The sequence below is a fragment of the Protobothrops mucrosquamatus genome, unplaced genomic scaffold (genome assembly GCF_001527695.2).
Source record: "Protobothrops mucrosquamatus isolate PMUCROS unplaced genomic scaffold, P.Mucros_1.0 scaffold1835, whole genome shotgun sequence".
In the NCBI taxonomy this organism is placed as follows: Eukaryota; Metazoa; Chordata; class Lepidosauria; order Squamata; family Viperidae; genus Protobothrops; species Protobothrops mucrosquamatus.
Genome location: NW_015387967.1, coordinates 169,636 through 183,610, shown reverse-complemented (window position 1 = coordinate 183,610; position 13,975 = coordinate 169,636). Strand labels below are relative to the sequence as shown.

Sequence of the window (13,975 nt, the reverse complement as noted above, 5' to 3'; positions counted from 1 at the left end):
TCAGGGTGATCCCTGATCTCCCTTCCTTCCGCCGCGCCCTCAAGACGTGGTTGTTCCAGCTCGCGGGACTGGCCTAAGGGATTTTAAAGGGGTTTTAATTATTTTTAAATTGGACGTATTTAAATATTTCTTTTTAATCGATTTTTAATTAGATGTATAACATGTTAGCATTTTATCTATTGTCAGCCGCCCTGAGTCCACAAGGAGAAGGGCGGGATATAAATGTAATTAAATAAATAAATAAATAAATAAATAAATTGTCCTGTCAGGAAATTCCTCCTTAGTTCCAGGTTCCTTCTCTCCTTGATTACTTTCCATCCGTTGCTTCTTGTCCTGCCTTTGGGGGCTTTGGAGAATAGGTTGACCCCCCCCTCCTCTTTTAAGAAGAGACTGGACAGCCATTTGTCTGAAATGGTATAGGGATTCCTACCTGAGCAGGGGGTTGGACTAGATGACCTCCAAGGTTCTTTCCAACTTTTTATTATTATTATTGTTGTTGTTGTTGGCTATTGTTATTATTTGTGGAAGCCCTTCAAATATGCTATCAGGTCACCCCTGGTCCTTCTCTTCATTAAACTAGCCATCCCCAATTCCAGCAACGTTCATATGTTTTAGCCTCCAGCCCCCTGGATGTACCATGGACGTGTGGTGGCCGGTGTTGATGTGGTTACACAGAACACGTGCCAGGTTGGGGTGGTCCGCCTGGGTCAAGGGAATCAGGAAAGCGGGGAGCCCTAAATAAGCCCCAAAATTCAGCTCCTCCAACATGGCCTGCAACAAAACAGAAAATCAGAGAGATTAAGATGACAGCTTGCGGTCCTGTGTACGCGCTCCTCGGTTTACAAGCATCTGTTGAGTGTGTTCTGTCCCAGCCTACGTGAGTCCTTGTTAAACTTACAAGGAGGAACCCCTCTTCCAACAAACAGGCTGGAGCCAGGAAAAAAACCAATCCCCTTTTATTATTCACAGACCTGAGTCAATGTCCAAGGCAAACAAACACAGTTCACAAAAACTCAATTCCTCAACACAAAAGGCTGCCTTCGGCAACCAGCACCTCCCACACCTTCCCTTTTATTATGCAGCCAAGGCGTGGCTTCCTAACGCCTTCTCCTTTGCCTTTGGAGCCGCCCCATTGCATCCCTCTGTCCTACTCGCTTCTCCTGCCTGCGCCTTCGTGCATCTGGGATTTGTCCCAGCTGTTCTTCATCACTGTCCAACTCAGACTCCCAGCACAGCTGTGTCTCAGCCTGAGCGCGAGTAGAGGGGCCAGGCTCCTCATCTGACTGTAAGTCTTGGAGCTCCTCAGAGCCTTCCTCTGACTCTGATGTCACTCCAGGCCCCTCCTCCCCCTCCTCCTCCGATTCCTCAGACTCAGCTGCCAGGTCCACTGGCTGGCAAGGAATCACAACACTTAGTGACCGTTCAAAGTCGCAACGGTGACCTAGGACCAGTTTTCCACCTTTACGACCATTGCAGCCTCCCCCACGGCCATGTGATCAAAATTCAGAGTGCTTGGCAACTTGACTTGTATTTACGATGGTCACAGTCTCCCGGGGTCTCGCGCGATCCCCTTTGGTGACCTTCTGACGAGCAAAGTCAACGGGGGAAGCCGGGTTCGGTGAACAACCCCACGACTAATTGAACCACTGCAGTGATTTACTTAGCAGCGGCGGCAAGAAGTGGTTTTGGCCAGAAACTGGAAGTAAAGGCTAGCTTCTCCCCCCCCCCCAAAAAAAATCTACACTGCATTCATGTGAACACAGGATCGTACATCAAGGACCACCTGTATACCTCCCATTCCCTAATCCAGGGGTCTTTGAACTTGACAGCTTTTAAGACTAGTGGACTTCAGCTCCCAGAATTCCCCAGCCAGCCAATTGCCAACATTAAGATGTGTGGACTTCAACTCCCAGAATTCCCCAGCCAGCAAATTGCCAACATTAAGATGTGTGGAGTTCAACTCCCAGAATTCCCCAGCCAGCCAATTGCCAACATTAAGATGTCTGGACTTCAACTCCCAGAATTCCCCAGCCAGCCAATTGCCAACATTAAGATGTGTGCAGTTCAACTCCCAGAATTCCCCAGCCAGCCAATTGCCAACATTTAAGATATCTGGACCAACTCCCAGAATTCCCCAGCCAGCCAATTGCCAACTTTAAGACTAGTGGGCTTTAACTTTAACCGTGCTGGCTGGGGAATTCTGGGAGTTGAAGTCCAGTAGTCTTAAAGTTGGCAAGTCTGGAGATCCCCGCTCTAAACGAGTTTACAGTAGCTTTAAAGTAACTACAGCCATCACCTCTGTGAAAATAATTGTTTCTTACGCCAAATTAAGTCCAGATTACAACATGTCCCTACCCTTTCCCATGCATTCTGGAAACTGATTCCGAATCCATGGATTCAGAAGACTAGCCCAGTAAAGTATCTTCTCAAAGGTTATTCTTCGCTTCTTGTTGCCACCGTACAAAAATGTGCCTGCGTTACCAAAGCGTCCATTGATACGTCTTCCCTTGCCAAGGTCACTCACCGCCTCCGAATTCCTGCGCACTTTCTCCAGTTCGGAATCTGCCCGGATCCACGGCGACAGTTTCCCCACAATCAGTGTGTTCCAGTCTAAGGAGGAGCAAGATATCGGGTACGTTCGCACAAACATGGAAGTTGGTTTAGTAGAGTCATGCTGGGAATGGGGTAGGCAGGTTAAAACCACCCAAATCACATGCAAGAAAAATCTGAATAATAATGAACAATATCCGCGCCAAATCGACTTAATTAAGAATTCACCAGGAATTAAGCAATTCCACTATTTTCTCATTTTTACTTTTGTTTGTTTGTTTGAGGTAGCACAAACGGGCCAGGATTGTGTGTAAGTGAAGTTAGAAAAACAGAAATGCTTTAATTAAGCTTCCCGGGTCTCCAGGTACAACGAAAACAGGGCTTAGCTTTTATAAATTACAGGTCAGCTGGGTGACTCTGGACCAATCACTGGGAGACAGTGAGTTTTAGTTCCATGTTAGACATAAATGCTAACTGGGTGACTTTGAGCCAATCACTGGGAGACAGAGAGTTCTAGTCCCGCTTTAGGCTTGAAAGGCAGCTGGGTGACTTTGGGCCAATCACCAGGAGACGGTCAGTTCTAGTCCCGCCTTAGGCATGAAAGCCAACTGGGTGACTTTGGACCAATCACCAGGAGACGGTGAGTTGTAGTCCCACCTTAGGCACAAAAGCCAGCTGGGTGACTCTGGACCAATCAAAAGGAGACAATGAGTTCTAGTCCTGCCTTAGGCACACAAGCCAGCTGGGTGACTCTGGACCAATCAAAAGGAGACAGTGAGTTCTAGTCCCGCCTTAGGCACTCAAGTCAGTTAGGTGACTCTGGACCAATCACAAGGAAACAGTGAGTTGTAGTCCCACCTTAGGCACAAAAGCCAGCTGGGTGACTCTGGACCAATCAAAAGGAGACAGTGAGTTCTAGTCCCGCCTTAGGCACACAAACTAGCTGGGTGACTCTGGACCAATCAAAAGGAGACAGTGAGTTCTAGTCCCGCCTTAGGCACAAAAGCCAGCTGGGTGACTCTGGACCAATCAAAAGGAGACAGTGAGTTCTAGTCCCGCCTTAGGCACACAAGCTAGCTGGGTGACTCTGGACCAATCAAAAGGAGACAGTGAGTTCTAGTCCTGCCTTAGGCATGCAAGCCAGCTGGGTGACTCTGGGCCAATCACCAGGAGACGGTGAGTTCTAGTCCCACCTTAAGCACAAAAGCCAGCTTGGGTGACTCTGGGCCAATCCCTCTCGCTCAGCCCAGCCCACCCCACAGGGTTGTTGTTATGGGGAAAATAGGAAGAGGAAGGTCCATTGGATGTGTTTGCAGCCTTGAGTTATTTCTGAAAATAATAAAGGCGGGATATGAATGAATGAATGAATGAATGAATGAATGAATGAATGAATGAACGAATAATGAACGAACATCCTGCAATTTTTTTTGTCCTCTATGTTCAGGGACATGAAGTGAAATCACGTTTCCTGAAGTTCTCACCTCTCCCTGAGAGTAATAGATCAGAGCGAGTCTGCGGTCCTGGTCGGTGTTTAGCTGGCTCCTGGAAAAATTCTCTCTTGTAGCGCGGATGGAAAATCGGCATGCAGAGAAAATCAAACCTACGGAAGAGGTGGGAGGGAGGGAAAAAAAAAACAGGGGTGTGAAGACCCCGATGTTGGAAGACACAACATGGCTGGCTGCGTTTCTACAACGGACCCAACTACAAAAAAGTTGGCTAGATTTTAGCTTAGTGGGACTTTCAAAATGATATATGGTAATGTTTCTCAACCTTGGCAGCGTGAAGACAGGTGGACTTCAATTCCCAGAATTCCAGATGGGGATTTCTAGGAGTTGAAGTCCACGCATCGTCAAGCAGCCAAGGGTGAGAAACATTGATGTATGGTAACCAACATGCATTGTGAAAAAACGCTTCACTGACTAAGCCAGGGGTCTTCAAACTTCGCCCTTTTATGACTTGTGGACTTCAACTCCCAGAATTCCTCAGGCAGGCGCCAGGGGTTCAGCAGTCAGAACTGCAACCTAGAACTGAGGAGAAATTTCCTGAGAGTTAGAACAATTAACCAGTGGAACAACCTGCCTCCAGAAGTGGTGAATGCTCCAACACTGGAGGTTTTTAAGAAGAGACTGGACAGCCATTTGTCTGAAATGGTATAGGGTTTCCTGCCTGAGTAGGAGGTTGGACTAGAAGACCTCCATGGTCCCTTCCAACTCTATTATTATTATTATTATTATTATTATTATTATTATTATTATTATTATTATTATTATTATTAATTATTATTATTATTATCTATGAATTTGGGGCAGAAGTACCTTTTCAGGGGTCTGTCATAACTTTGAAGAGTCGCACCTCATTCTTGAAACCTGTATTTGGTTGGGACGCAGATAGAAACCTTCTCTGCCTAGATTTAACTAAATAACAATAACAGAAGGAAAGGGACCTCGGAGGTCTTCTAGTCCAACCCCTTGCTCAGGCAGGAGAGACCCTATACCACTTCAGACAAATGGCTGTCCAGTCTTTTCTTAAAAACCTCCAGTGTTGAAGCATTCACAGCTTCTGGAGGCAGGTGGTTCCACTGGTGAATTGTTCTGTCAGGAAATTTCTCCTCAGTTCTAGGTTGCTTCTCTCCTTGACTAGTTTCCATCCGTTGCTTCTTGTCCGGCCTTCAGGCGCCTTGGAGAATAGCTTGACCCTCCCCCTCTTTTTTGTGGCAGCCCCCTCAAGTATTGGAAGACAGCTATCATGTCTCCCCTAGTCCTTCTTTTCATTAAACTTAGACATACCCAATTCCAGTTCTTTATAGAAGCGGTGAATGCTCCAACACTGGAAGATTTTAAGAAGAGACTGGACAGCCATTTGTCTGAAACGGTATGGGGTTTCCTGCCTGAGCAGAGGGTTGGACTAGATGACCTCCAAGGTCCCTTCCAACTCATCATCATCATCATCATCATCATCATCATCATCATCAATCTTAGCCTCCAGCCCCCTAATCATCTTTGTTGTTCTCCTCTGCACTCTTTCCAGAGTCTCAACAGGTTTTTTTTTTACATCGTGGCCACCAAAACTGGATGCAGAATTCCACGGGTGGCCTTACCCAACGAAAGCACCCCCACCATTCTCCCCCTGATGAATTTCTTCTGCTGTGTAAGGTCATTTCTCATTCCGAGGGCCATCTGATCTGCTGAGCTGTGAAATGTTAATTTCCTCACAATGCCGTTATTCGCCGCTGCCCTTTCTCCTTTCTAATTGCTCTATCATTTGCACCCGCACCGTTTCAGTTCTGCTGATCGGAAGCCTCTCTGAGCGTTTTGTATTGATGGACAGATGGCATAACGTTCATTCTCCTCGGAGCAACAGACAATACTGATCGACATGCATTTACCAATAAATTCTTTTTTTTAAAATATATATATATATATTTCAAAATTTTGGATTGCTGACAAAGAATTAAGGGTATATTTGAATGAAATAGAGGTAACTCAGAACAGCTCAAATCCCCTCTCCTTTTTTTTTTTTTTTGAAAAATGATCATTAAGAGCCGGCAATGACGCTTATCTCCAAAGCTTTTTTTTGAGATTATTATTTCTCTCTCTCTTTTTTTTTTATGATAGCTCTTAAGACACTAGGAACTGCCTCCAGACAAATGTTTATCCGCTGGAATTGTTTGTTTTTCTGCTAAGGCAGCCAAAAATGCCTCAGATAAAAGATTTACGGACTGTAATTCCCAAATGTTTATGTCAGTCCTTAAGGTGCCCCTAAGATGTGGCTTTTGCTGAATCAGACTTGAAAACAGCTATCCCCGCTGCAAATGCCTTCCTGTACATTTTTTGGGAGATTATGCTCAAAAGAACTTGGGGGCTGCCAGATGGGCTGAAGAACTGGGCGGCCCGGGGAAAGATTGCACAACTGCCAGGATCTGAAGGAGAAAGGAATCCAAGCTTTGAAATTGAACGTAAAACGCGAGAGCTGTTGGCTGCATCTCTGGAGTGAGTCAGCTGCAACTGAAGTTCCAGATCAATGTAATAATGATAATAATGATAATAATGATAATAATGATAATAATGATAATAATAATAATAATAAAAAAGTTGGAAGGGACCTTGGAGGTCATCTAGTCCAACCCCCTGCTCAGGCAGGAAACCCTATACCATTTCAGACAAATGGCCGTCCAGTCTCTTTTTAAAAACTTCCAGTGTCGGAGCATTCACCGCTTCTGGAGGCAGGTGGTTCCACTGGTTAATTATTCTAACTGTCAGGAAGTTTCTCCTTAGTTCCAGGTTGCTTCTCTCCTTGGTTAGTTTCCATCCGTTGCTTCTTGTCCTGCCTTCAGGCGCTTTGGAGAATAGCTTGACTCCCTCTTCTGTGGGGCAGCCCCTGAGATACTGGAAGACTGCTATCCTGTCCCCCCTCGTCCTTCTCTTCATTAAACTAAACATCCCCAATTCCAGCAGCCTTTCCTTAAATGCTTTGGCCTCCAGTTCCCTGATCATCTTTGTTGCTCTTCTCTGTACTCTTTCTAGAGTCTCAACCTCTTTTTTTACTGTGAGAAGATGTAGGAGACCGGTGCTGCTGGCCTCCATGCCCAACATGAACCCCAAAAGGGGACTTTGGTCCAGGGCTAGAACAACCAAGCCAAACTCTGAGGGAGGGAAAGGAAAAAAGATAGAAAAGAGGAAGGAAAGAAGGGAGGAGGGAGGGAGGGAGATGAGAGAGAGAAAAGAAAATAGAAAAGTGGAAGGAAAGGGAGTGTGGGAGAAAAAGAAGATAGAAAAGAGGAAGGAAAGAAGGGGGAAGGAAGGAAGGCAGATGAGAGAGAAAAGAACATAGGAAAGAGGGAGGAAGATGAGAGAAAAGATAGAAAAGTGGAAGAAAGGCAGGGACCGAAGGAGGGAGAGGAAAGAAGATAGAAAAGAGGAAGAAGGGGGGAGGGAGGGAGATGAGAGAGAGAAAAGAAAATAGAAAAGTGGAAGGAAAGGGAGGGTGGGACAGAGGGAAGGAGGGAGGGAGAGGAAAAAAGATAAAAAGAGGAAGAAAAGAAGGTGGAGGGAGGGAGGAAGATGAGAGAGAAAAGAACATAGGAAAGAGGGAGGGAGATGAGAGAAAAGAAGATAGAAAAGTGGAAGGAAAGGGAGAGGAAAGAAGATAAAAAGAGGAAGGAAAAAAGGGGGGAGGGAGGAAGATGAGAGAAAAGAACATAGGAAAGGGAGGGAGTTAGATGAGAGAGAGGATAGAAAAGAGGGAGAGGAAAGAAGATAAAGATAAAGATGCAGGGATTGTGGCAAGAAAGGTTGTAAAATGGGGCAAAGGTCATTTAACCAAGGTCTCCCTTAACAATTGGGATTCAATTGTGGTCATAAACTGAGGACTACCTGCCTGACATCATCACTGCTTTGAATTTCGCACACCGCTTAGAATTCATGTTGAGCTTCAGCAGTCAACCCGTGTCGTAACTAATTGCCTCACTTGCCCAATTCTAATTTTTAAGCGCACAAAACTCTTATCACCGTTAAATTATAAATCTATTTTGGCTCCCGGCCCTTTTTTCAGCCACCACCACGAGTTTAAAATCTGATATTGGAAACTGTCTTTGCCCGCTGTAGACCTAATCAGTTGGTGCAATTTCCTTGTTGGGATTATAGCAACATAAATTTGCAGTGGGAGCTATCCACCGTTTATCTTTTGGCTGATCACCCTAGCCCTCCTCCTCACTGGGGAAAGATAGCATAAGAGGGCCAAAATAAGTAGACATCATTAATTGGTGTCTGGAACTCACTGGTGGGGAAAGAAAGAACAAGAATCTCCTTTTCTCTAAACCAGAATCACCCTGTGAGAACAGTTACAGGAACCAGGTATGGCTAACGCAAGGGTAGGCAATCTTGACTCGTGGACTTCAACTCCCAGAATTCCCGAGCCAGCATGGCTCAGCTTGGAAACCTCTCCCTTTCCCCTCAGCATGGCTGGCTCAGGAATTCTGGGAGTTGAAGTCCACGAGTCAAGAGCCAAGGTTGCCTACCCTTGGACTAGTCTAATGAATAGAAGGGTGCAAGGGGAGACAGGATAGCCGTCTTCCAGTATTTGAGGGGCTGTCAGAGAGAGGAAGGGGTCAACCTATTCTCCAAATGACTTGAGGGAAAGGCAAGAAGTAATGGATGGAAACTTATCAAGGAGAGGGCCAACCTATAAAATAAGGAAAAATTCAGTGGAATGGCTTTCCTTCAGAAGTGGATGCTGCATCACTGAAGGTTATAAGAAGAAATTAGACAACCACTTTGTCCAGGATGGTATACTATAGGATCTCCTACTTAGGTAGGGGGTTAGACTAGAAGACCTCTAAGGTTCCTTCCAACTCTTTTTCTGTTTATTATAGCAGAACACGATTTCCTGGCAAATCTACTTAAATACACAATGATAGATAGACAGACAGACACAGTGGTACCTTGGTACTCAACTGCTTTGAAACTCATCCAATTTAGTACTCAATGCATTTTGATGCTAAAAAATTTGTCCCGGTACTCATAATTTGTTTGGTACTCAACGCACAAGCTAGAACTTCTCGGTGCCGGATGCCTTGTGGCTCACTATATCATTCCTTACAGGAATGATAATTTGCTTGGTACTCACTGCAAAAAATTGCTTGGTACTGCAAAAATTTGCTTGGTACTCACTGCAAGAATAGGGATAGGGATAGAATAGAATCTGGAAGTGACCTTAGAGGTCTTTTAGTCCAGTGCCCTGCTCAAGCAGGAGAACCTATACCATTTCAGACAAGTGATGTCTAGTCTCTTCTTAAAAACCTCCAGTGATGGAGCGCCCACGATTTCTGAAGGCAAGCTGTTCCACTGGTTAATTGTCCTCACTGTTAGGAAGTTTCTCCTTAATTCCAGTTGCTTTTCTCCTTGATTAGTTTCCATCCATTGTTTCTTGTCCTGCCTTCAGATGTTTTGGAGAATAGGTTAACCACCTTATTGTTTGTGGCAACCTCGCAAATACTGGAATACTGCTATCACATCCCCCCTACTTCTTTTCTCTAGGCTGGCCATACTCAAATCCTTCAGCCGTTCTTCAATTAACGATGAGTTCCAAAGTACCACTGTAAATAGATAATGAATGGATAGATGGATAGACTTAAATGGACTCCAGAAGATGGTAGAGGACAGGATGGCCTAGAGGAACTTTGTCCGTGGGGTCGCGATGGGTCAGACACAACTTCGCAACTAACAACAAGATGGATAGAGGATAGAGGAGGGATGGGTGGATGGATGGATAGATAAACTTAGCAAGCTTCTTTTCTATCTCATTTTTGTCTTCCGAGGCAACTGTCATGGATCAGATGAGCAGCATAGAAGTTTGATAAATAAGTAAATAAATACAATTTTAAAAAAACTAAATACATTTCAGCCTTACCGGTGTTATCCACAAATCTCATAACTGCATCTTCAACTCTCTAATATTTAAAATTGAAAAGTACTAGTATCCATCCCAGTCAACCTTTGCCACCAATTTTGGAGGGAGATACATTTGTGAGACACACACACACAAAAACACACACACCCCAATAGCCCCCCCTGACTGTATTAGAATAACCCAACTGAAGATCTCGCCACTTTTTTTTTTTTTTTTTGGAAAAAAGATGTTAGCCTCACTTCCACCTGGACTACAACTCCCATCATGCCACGCTTTCTGGCAATGATGGAAGCTGTACTCCCAGTACGCCTTATGGGGTGGGGGTCGATCTGGGGTCAGAGGTCATCCCAGGGGTGAAGATAACGGCCTTCAAGCCGGCTCGTGCCCTCCCCCTTCCCTCAGGTGACCACAGGTAGAGGTCAGAGGTCATCCTGGCCCGAACGCCGCAGGTCAAAGGTCGCTGGCGGAGCACGTGGTTTTCCTCACCCTTGTCTAGCAACCGCCCCCAGGGTGCCCGCCACTTCTGGGACGCAGCTCAGGTCCCTCCCGCAGGAGACCCGAGCCACGCCGCCTGTGCCCGGCCCCACCGCTGCCGCCATCGCCGCCATGGCACGCCGCACAGGGATCCAAGAGCCGGCTAGCCACGCCCCCTCCCTTCCTCGGACTGAACCCGCCAATCACGAGAGGCCGAAGCCGGGACCTTGAAGGGGAGGAGTCAGCGTGCGCCAAGAGGAGCCAATCAGAATCCACGCTGGGGCGCGGCTGGGGGGCGGGGCTTCCTAACTTGAGAAGGTGAAAAAAGCCATTTCCCATCATGCCTCTGGAAAGAGAACAGCCCGGCTTTTTCTCTTGAGAGAATAGGGCTTTCCACTGTTGAGTTTCTATGACTACATAGACCACAGTGCATTGCTCCCTACCCCTCCATAGAACTATAATTCCCAAGATGCAGCAGTTGTACCGACAAAGCGCTAGAGCGTTGTCAGAAGCGCGGGCTCCCCTTACAGTGCTCTATAAAGGAGATACTATAAAGATGCTGGTATGTCTGAGGGCCAGTGGCGCAATGGATAACGCGTCTGACTACGGATCAGAAGATTCTAGGTTCGACTCCTGGCTGGCTCGATTCAGACTAATGTTTTTTGATCTTTATTAAAAAAAAAATAAAGAAAAAAAGCTGTATTTTTAATGCTTTGACTGTGGTGTGTTTTTTTCTTTTTTGTCTTCTTGGGTTTTTTTTCGAGTTTTGAGTAACTTTGTTCTGATAGATATAGATATAGACAGATATATATGACAGAAATATATACTGCTCAAAAAAATAAAGGGAACATTTAACATGGAACTGAAGGAGTTTGCGTTCCCTTTATTTTTTTGAGCAGTATATATATACATATGACATATATGTCATATATATGTATATATATATTTCTGTCATATATATATATAAATGGCATATAATGTGACATATGTGACAGAAATATATCACACACACATATATAAATGGCATATATATGTGACATGTGACAGAAATATATAACACACACACATATATATAAATGGCATATACAGTATATGTGACATATATGTGACAAATATATGACACACACACACACATATATATAAATGGCATATATATGTGACAGAAATACGTATATCACACACACACATATATATATGTATATACTATTTTATTTTAAAAAATCTTTTTTAATTATACAATCTATCAGGAGATATTGATACCAATAATGTGATTTCGACCATTCTGGAAAAAAAAGTACCAAATATTTCATTTTTGTTTTATTCAGCATTTAGCTTTTTGTTATCTGTACGTCTTATTATCTCTCCAAGTGAATGTACGGTTTTTTGGTACATTCAATTTCATCTGAATAAATATTTGATAAGGAAGAGATGGGAAGATTTGTCTCCTAGTCACCATGATGGAAGGACGGTTGGTAAGGTTGAGAGATTTTGCTGAGATGCATAAATTAATTTCTTTTATTAAAGAGATTATCTTAAAAAAAAAATTAAACTGCACTTTAGGAAATCGAATTAGGACATAGGGACATTGTAAAGGATATGAAACTTTCACCTGCCTAATTCTTAAAGAAAAAGATGTAGCCTTTTGCAAGAAAATAGTTTTGATGCAGAATTTATATTCAAGAGTTGCTCCTTACAATTCAATTTGGTCTATGGATGTATTGAAGGCAAACCAAAATATACATTGATATACATGTAGACCTTAACTGAGCCCAAAATTTCCCTCACTAAGCGAGTTTTGTCCCATTTTACAATCTTTCTTGCCACAATTGTGAAGTGAATCATAGCACTTGTTACTCGGTTGTTAAGCGAATACGGCTTCCCCATTAACTTTACTTGTCAGAAGATTGGAAAAGGGGATTATGTGACCCTGGGATATTACAACCGTCATAAATGTGAATCAGTTGCCAAGGATGCCAAATTTTGATCACATGACTATGGGGAGGCTGCAATGGTGGGGGGGTTGGACTAGATGACCTACAAGATCCCTTCCAATTCTGTTATTCTATTCTATTCTATTCTATTCTATTCTATTCTATATTTTCTATTCTATTCTATTCTATATATTCTATTCTATATATTCTATTCTCTATTCTATTCTATTCCATATTTTTCATTCCATTCCATATTTTCTATTCCATTCAATTTCATTCCTTATTTCTATTCTATTCTATTCCATATTTTCTATTCTATTCCATTCCATTCCATTCTTTAAGTGTGAAAAATGGCCATCAGTCACTTTTTTCTGTTCCGTTGTAACGTCAGTCATTAAACAAATGGTTGTAAGTCAAGGACTTACTGTATTTGCATTGCTACACCTCCAGATGGATAGCCCCTCAGTAAAATTGCACTTCTTACAAACTAGCCAGTGATCAGTTTTGCAAACACTTGAACACTTGTTTTTTTCCCAAATTTGAATTAAACACAGAAGCCTTTTTTTTCCAAATAAGATGTGTTTTTCAGAATCCTAGACAGGGTATGGAATTGTTTGTATTCTCCAAAGCACCTGAAGGCAGAAGAAGCAGCAATGAATGCAAATTAATCAAAGACAGATCCAAGCTAGAAATAAGGAGAAATTTTCTAACAGTGAGAACAATTTAATCAGTGGAACTTCAGAAGCTGTGGGTGCTCCAACACTGGAGATTTTAAGAAGAGATTGGACAGCCATTAAATTGAAATGTTATAAGAGTCTCCTGTTTGACCAGAGGGTTGGACTAGATGACCTCCAAGGTCCCTTCCAACCCTCCTCCTCCTCCTCCTTTTTAAGAAGAGGCTGGACAGCCACTTGTCTGAAATGGTATAGGGATGGGGTAGGCAACCTTGGCCCTTTTATGACTCGTGGACTTCAACTCCCAGAATTCCTGAGTCAGCCACGCTGAGGGAAAAGGGAGAGGTTTCCAAGCTGAGCCATGCTGGATCAGGAATTCTGGGAGTTGAAGTCCACCAGTCATAAAAGAGCCAAGGTTGCCTACCCCTGGTATAGGGTCTCCTGCTTGAGCAGGGGGTTGGACTAGAAGACCTCCAAGGTCCCTTCCAACAATTATTCTGTTATTCCTCCTCCTCCTCCTCCTTCTGCCTTAAGAAACACTAACAAATTTCAGGGCTGAAAAAGCTGGTTTTGCTTCATCCTCTGTTTTAAGCCCTACTGGCAGAAAAGCTTCATTTACAGTACTTTCACCACTAAGAAACCAAGAAGTTATAACTTTTAATTAGCACATTTTTTTTTTAAAAAAAAAGAGAAACTGCAAGACTTTAGCCAAGTTCAAGAAATTAATTCCAGTGATTATGGAAAGTTGCTTAAGTGACATTCTGCAAAATCTAACAAGCCTGATTTATTGACCGATCGATCAATAAAATGTCTAGAGTAGATTTTCAAGGTTATTTTCGTGCTGGAGTGCCAGACTGCTGTCATTCAATGGAATAGCAAAGCAGGAAAGATTTGTTTCCAAATGTAGAGGATTTTACCAAGTTCTGTTTAAGGACAAAA

The 13,975-nt window shown here is 43.6% G+C and overlaps 1 protein-coding gene and 1 non-coding gene across 2 annotated transcripts in view; one reads left to right on the top strand and one right to left on the bottom strand.

Moving 5' to 3' along the window:
- Positions 1–10,565, bottom strand: part of PRMT5 (protein arginine methyltransferase 5) — a 37,817-nt gene extending 27,252 nt beyond the window's left edge. The window contains exons 1-4 of the mRNA XM_015823322.1: positions 10,444–10,565; positions 4,032–4,150; positions 2,525–2,610; positions 637–771 (exon numbers count right to left, since the gene is read on the bottom strand). Of these exons, the coding sequence (XP_015678808.1) occupies positions 637–771; positions 2,525–2,610; positions 4,032–4,150; positions 10,444–10,565 (462 nt within the window). The remainder of the gene's footprint in view (positions 1–636; positions 772–2,524; positions 2,611–4,031; positions 4,151–10,443) is intronic.
- Positions 10,566–11,003: 438 nt separating this feature from the next.
- On the top strand, positions 11,004–11,076 carry TRNAR-ACG. Its single transcript has one exon. It is a non-coding gene; the product is annotated as a tRNA-Arg (tRNA).
- Positions 11,077–13,975: the final 2,899 nt, after the last annotated feature.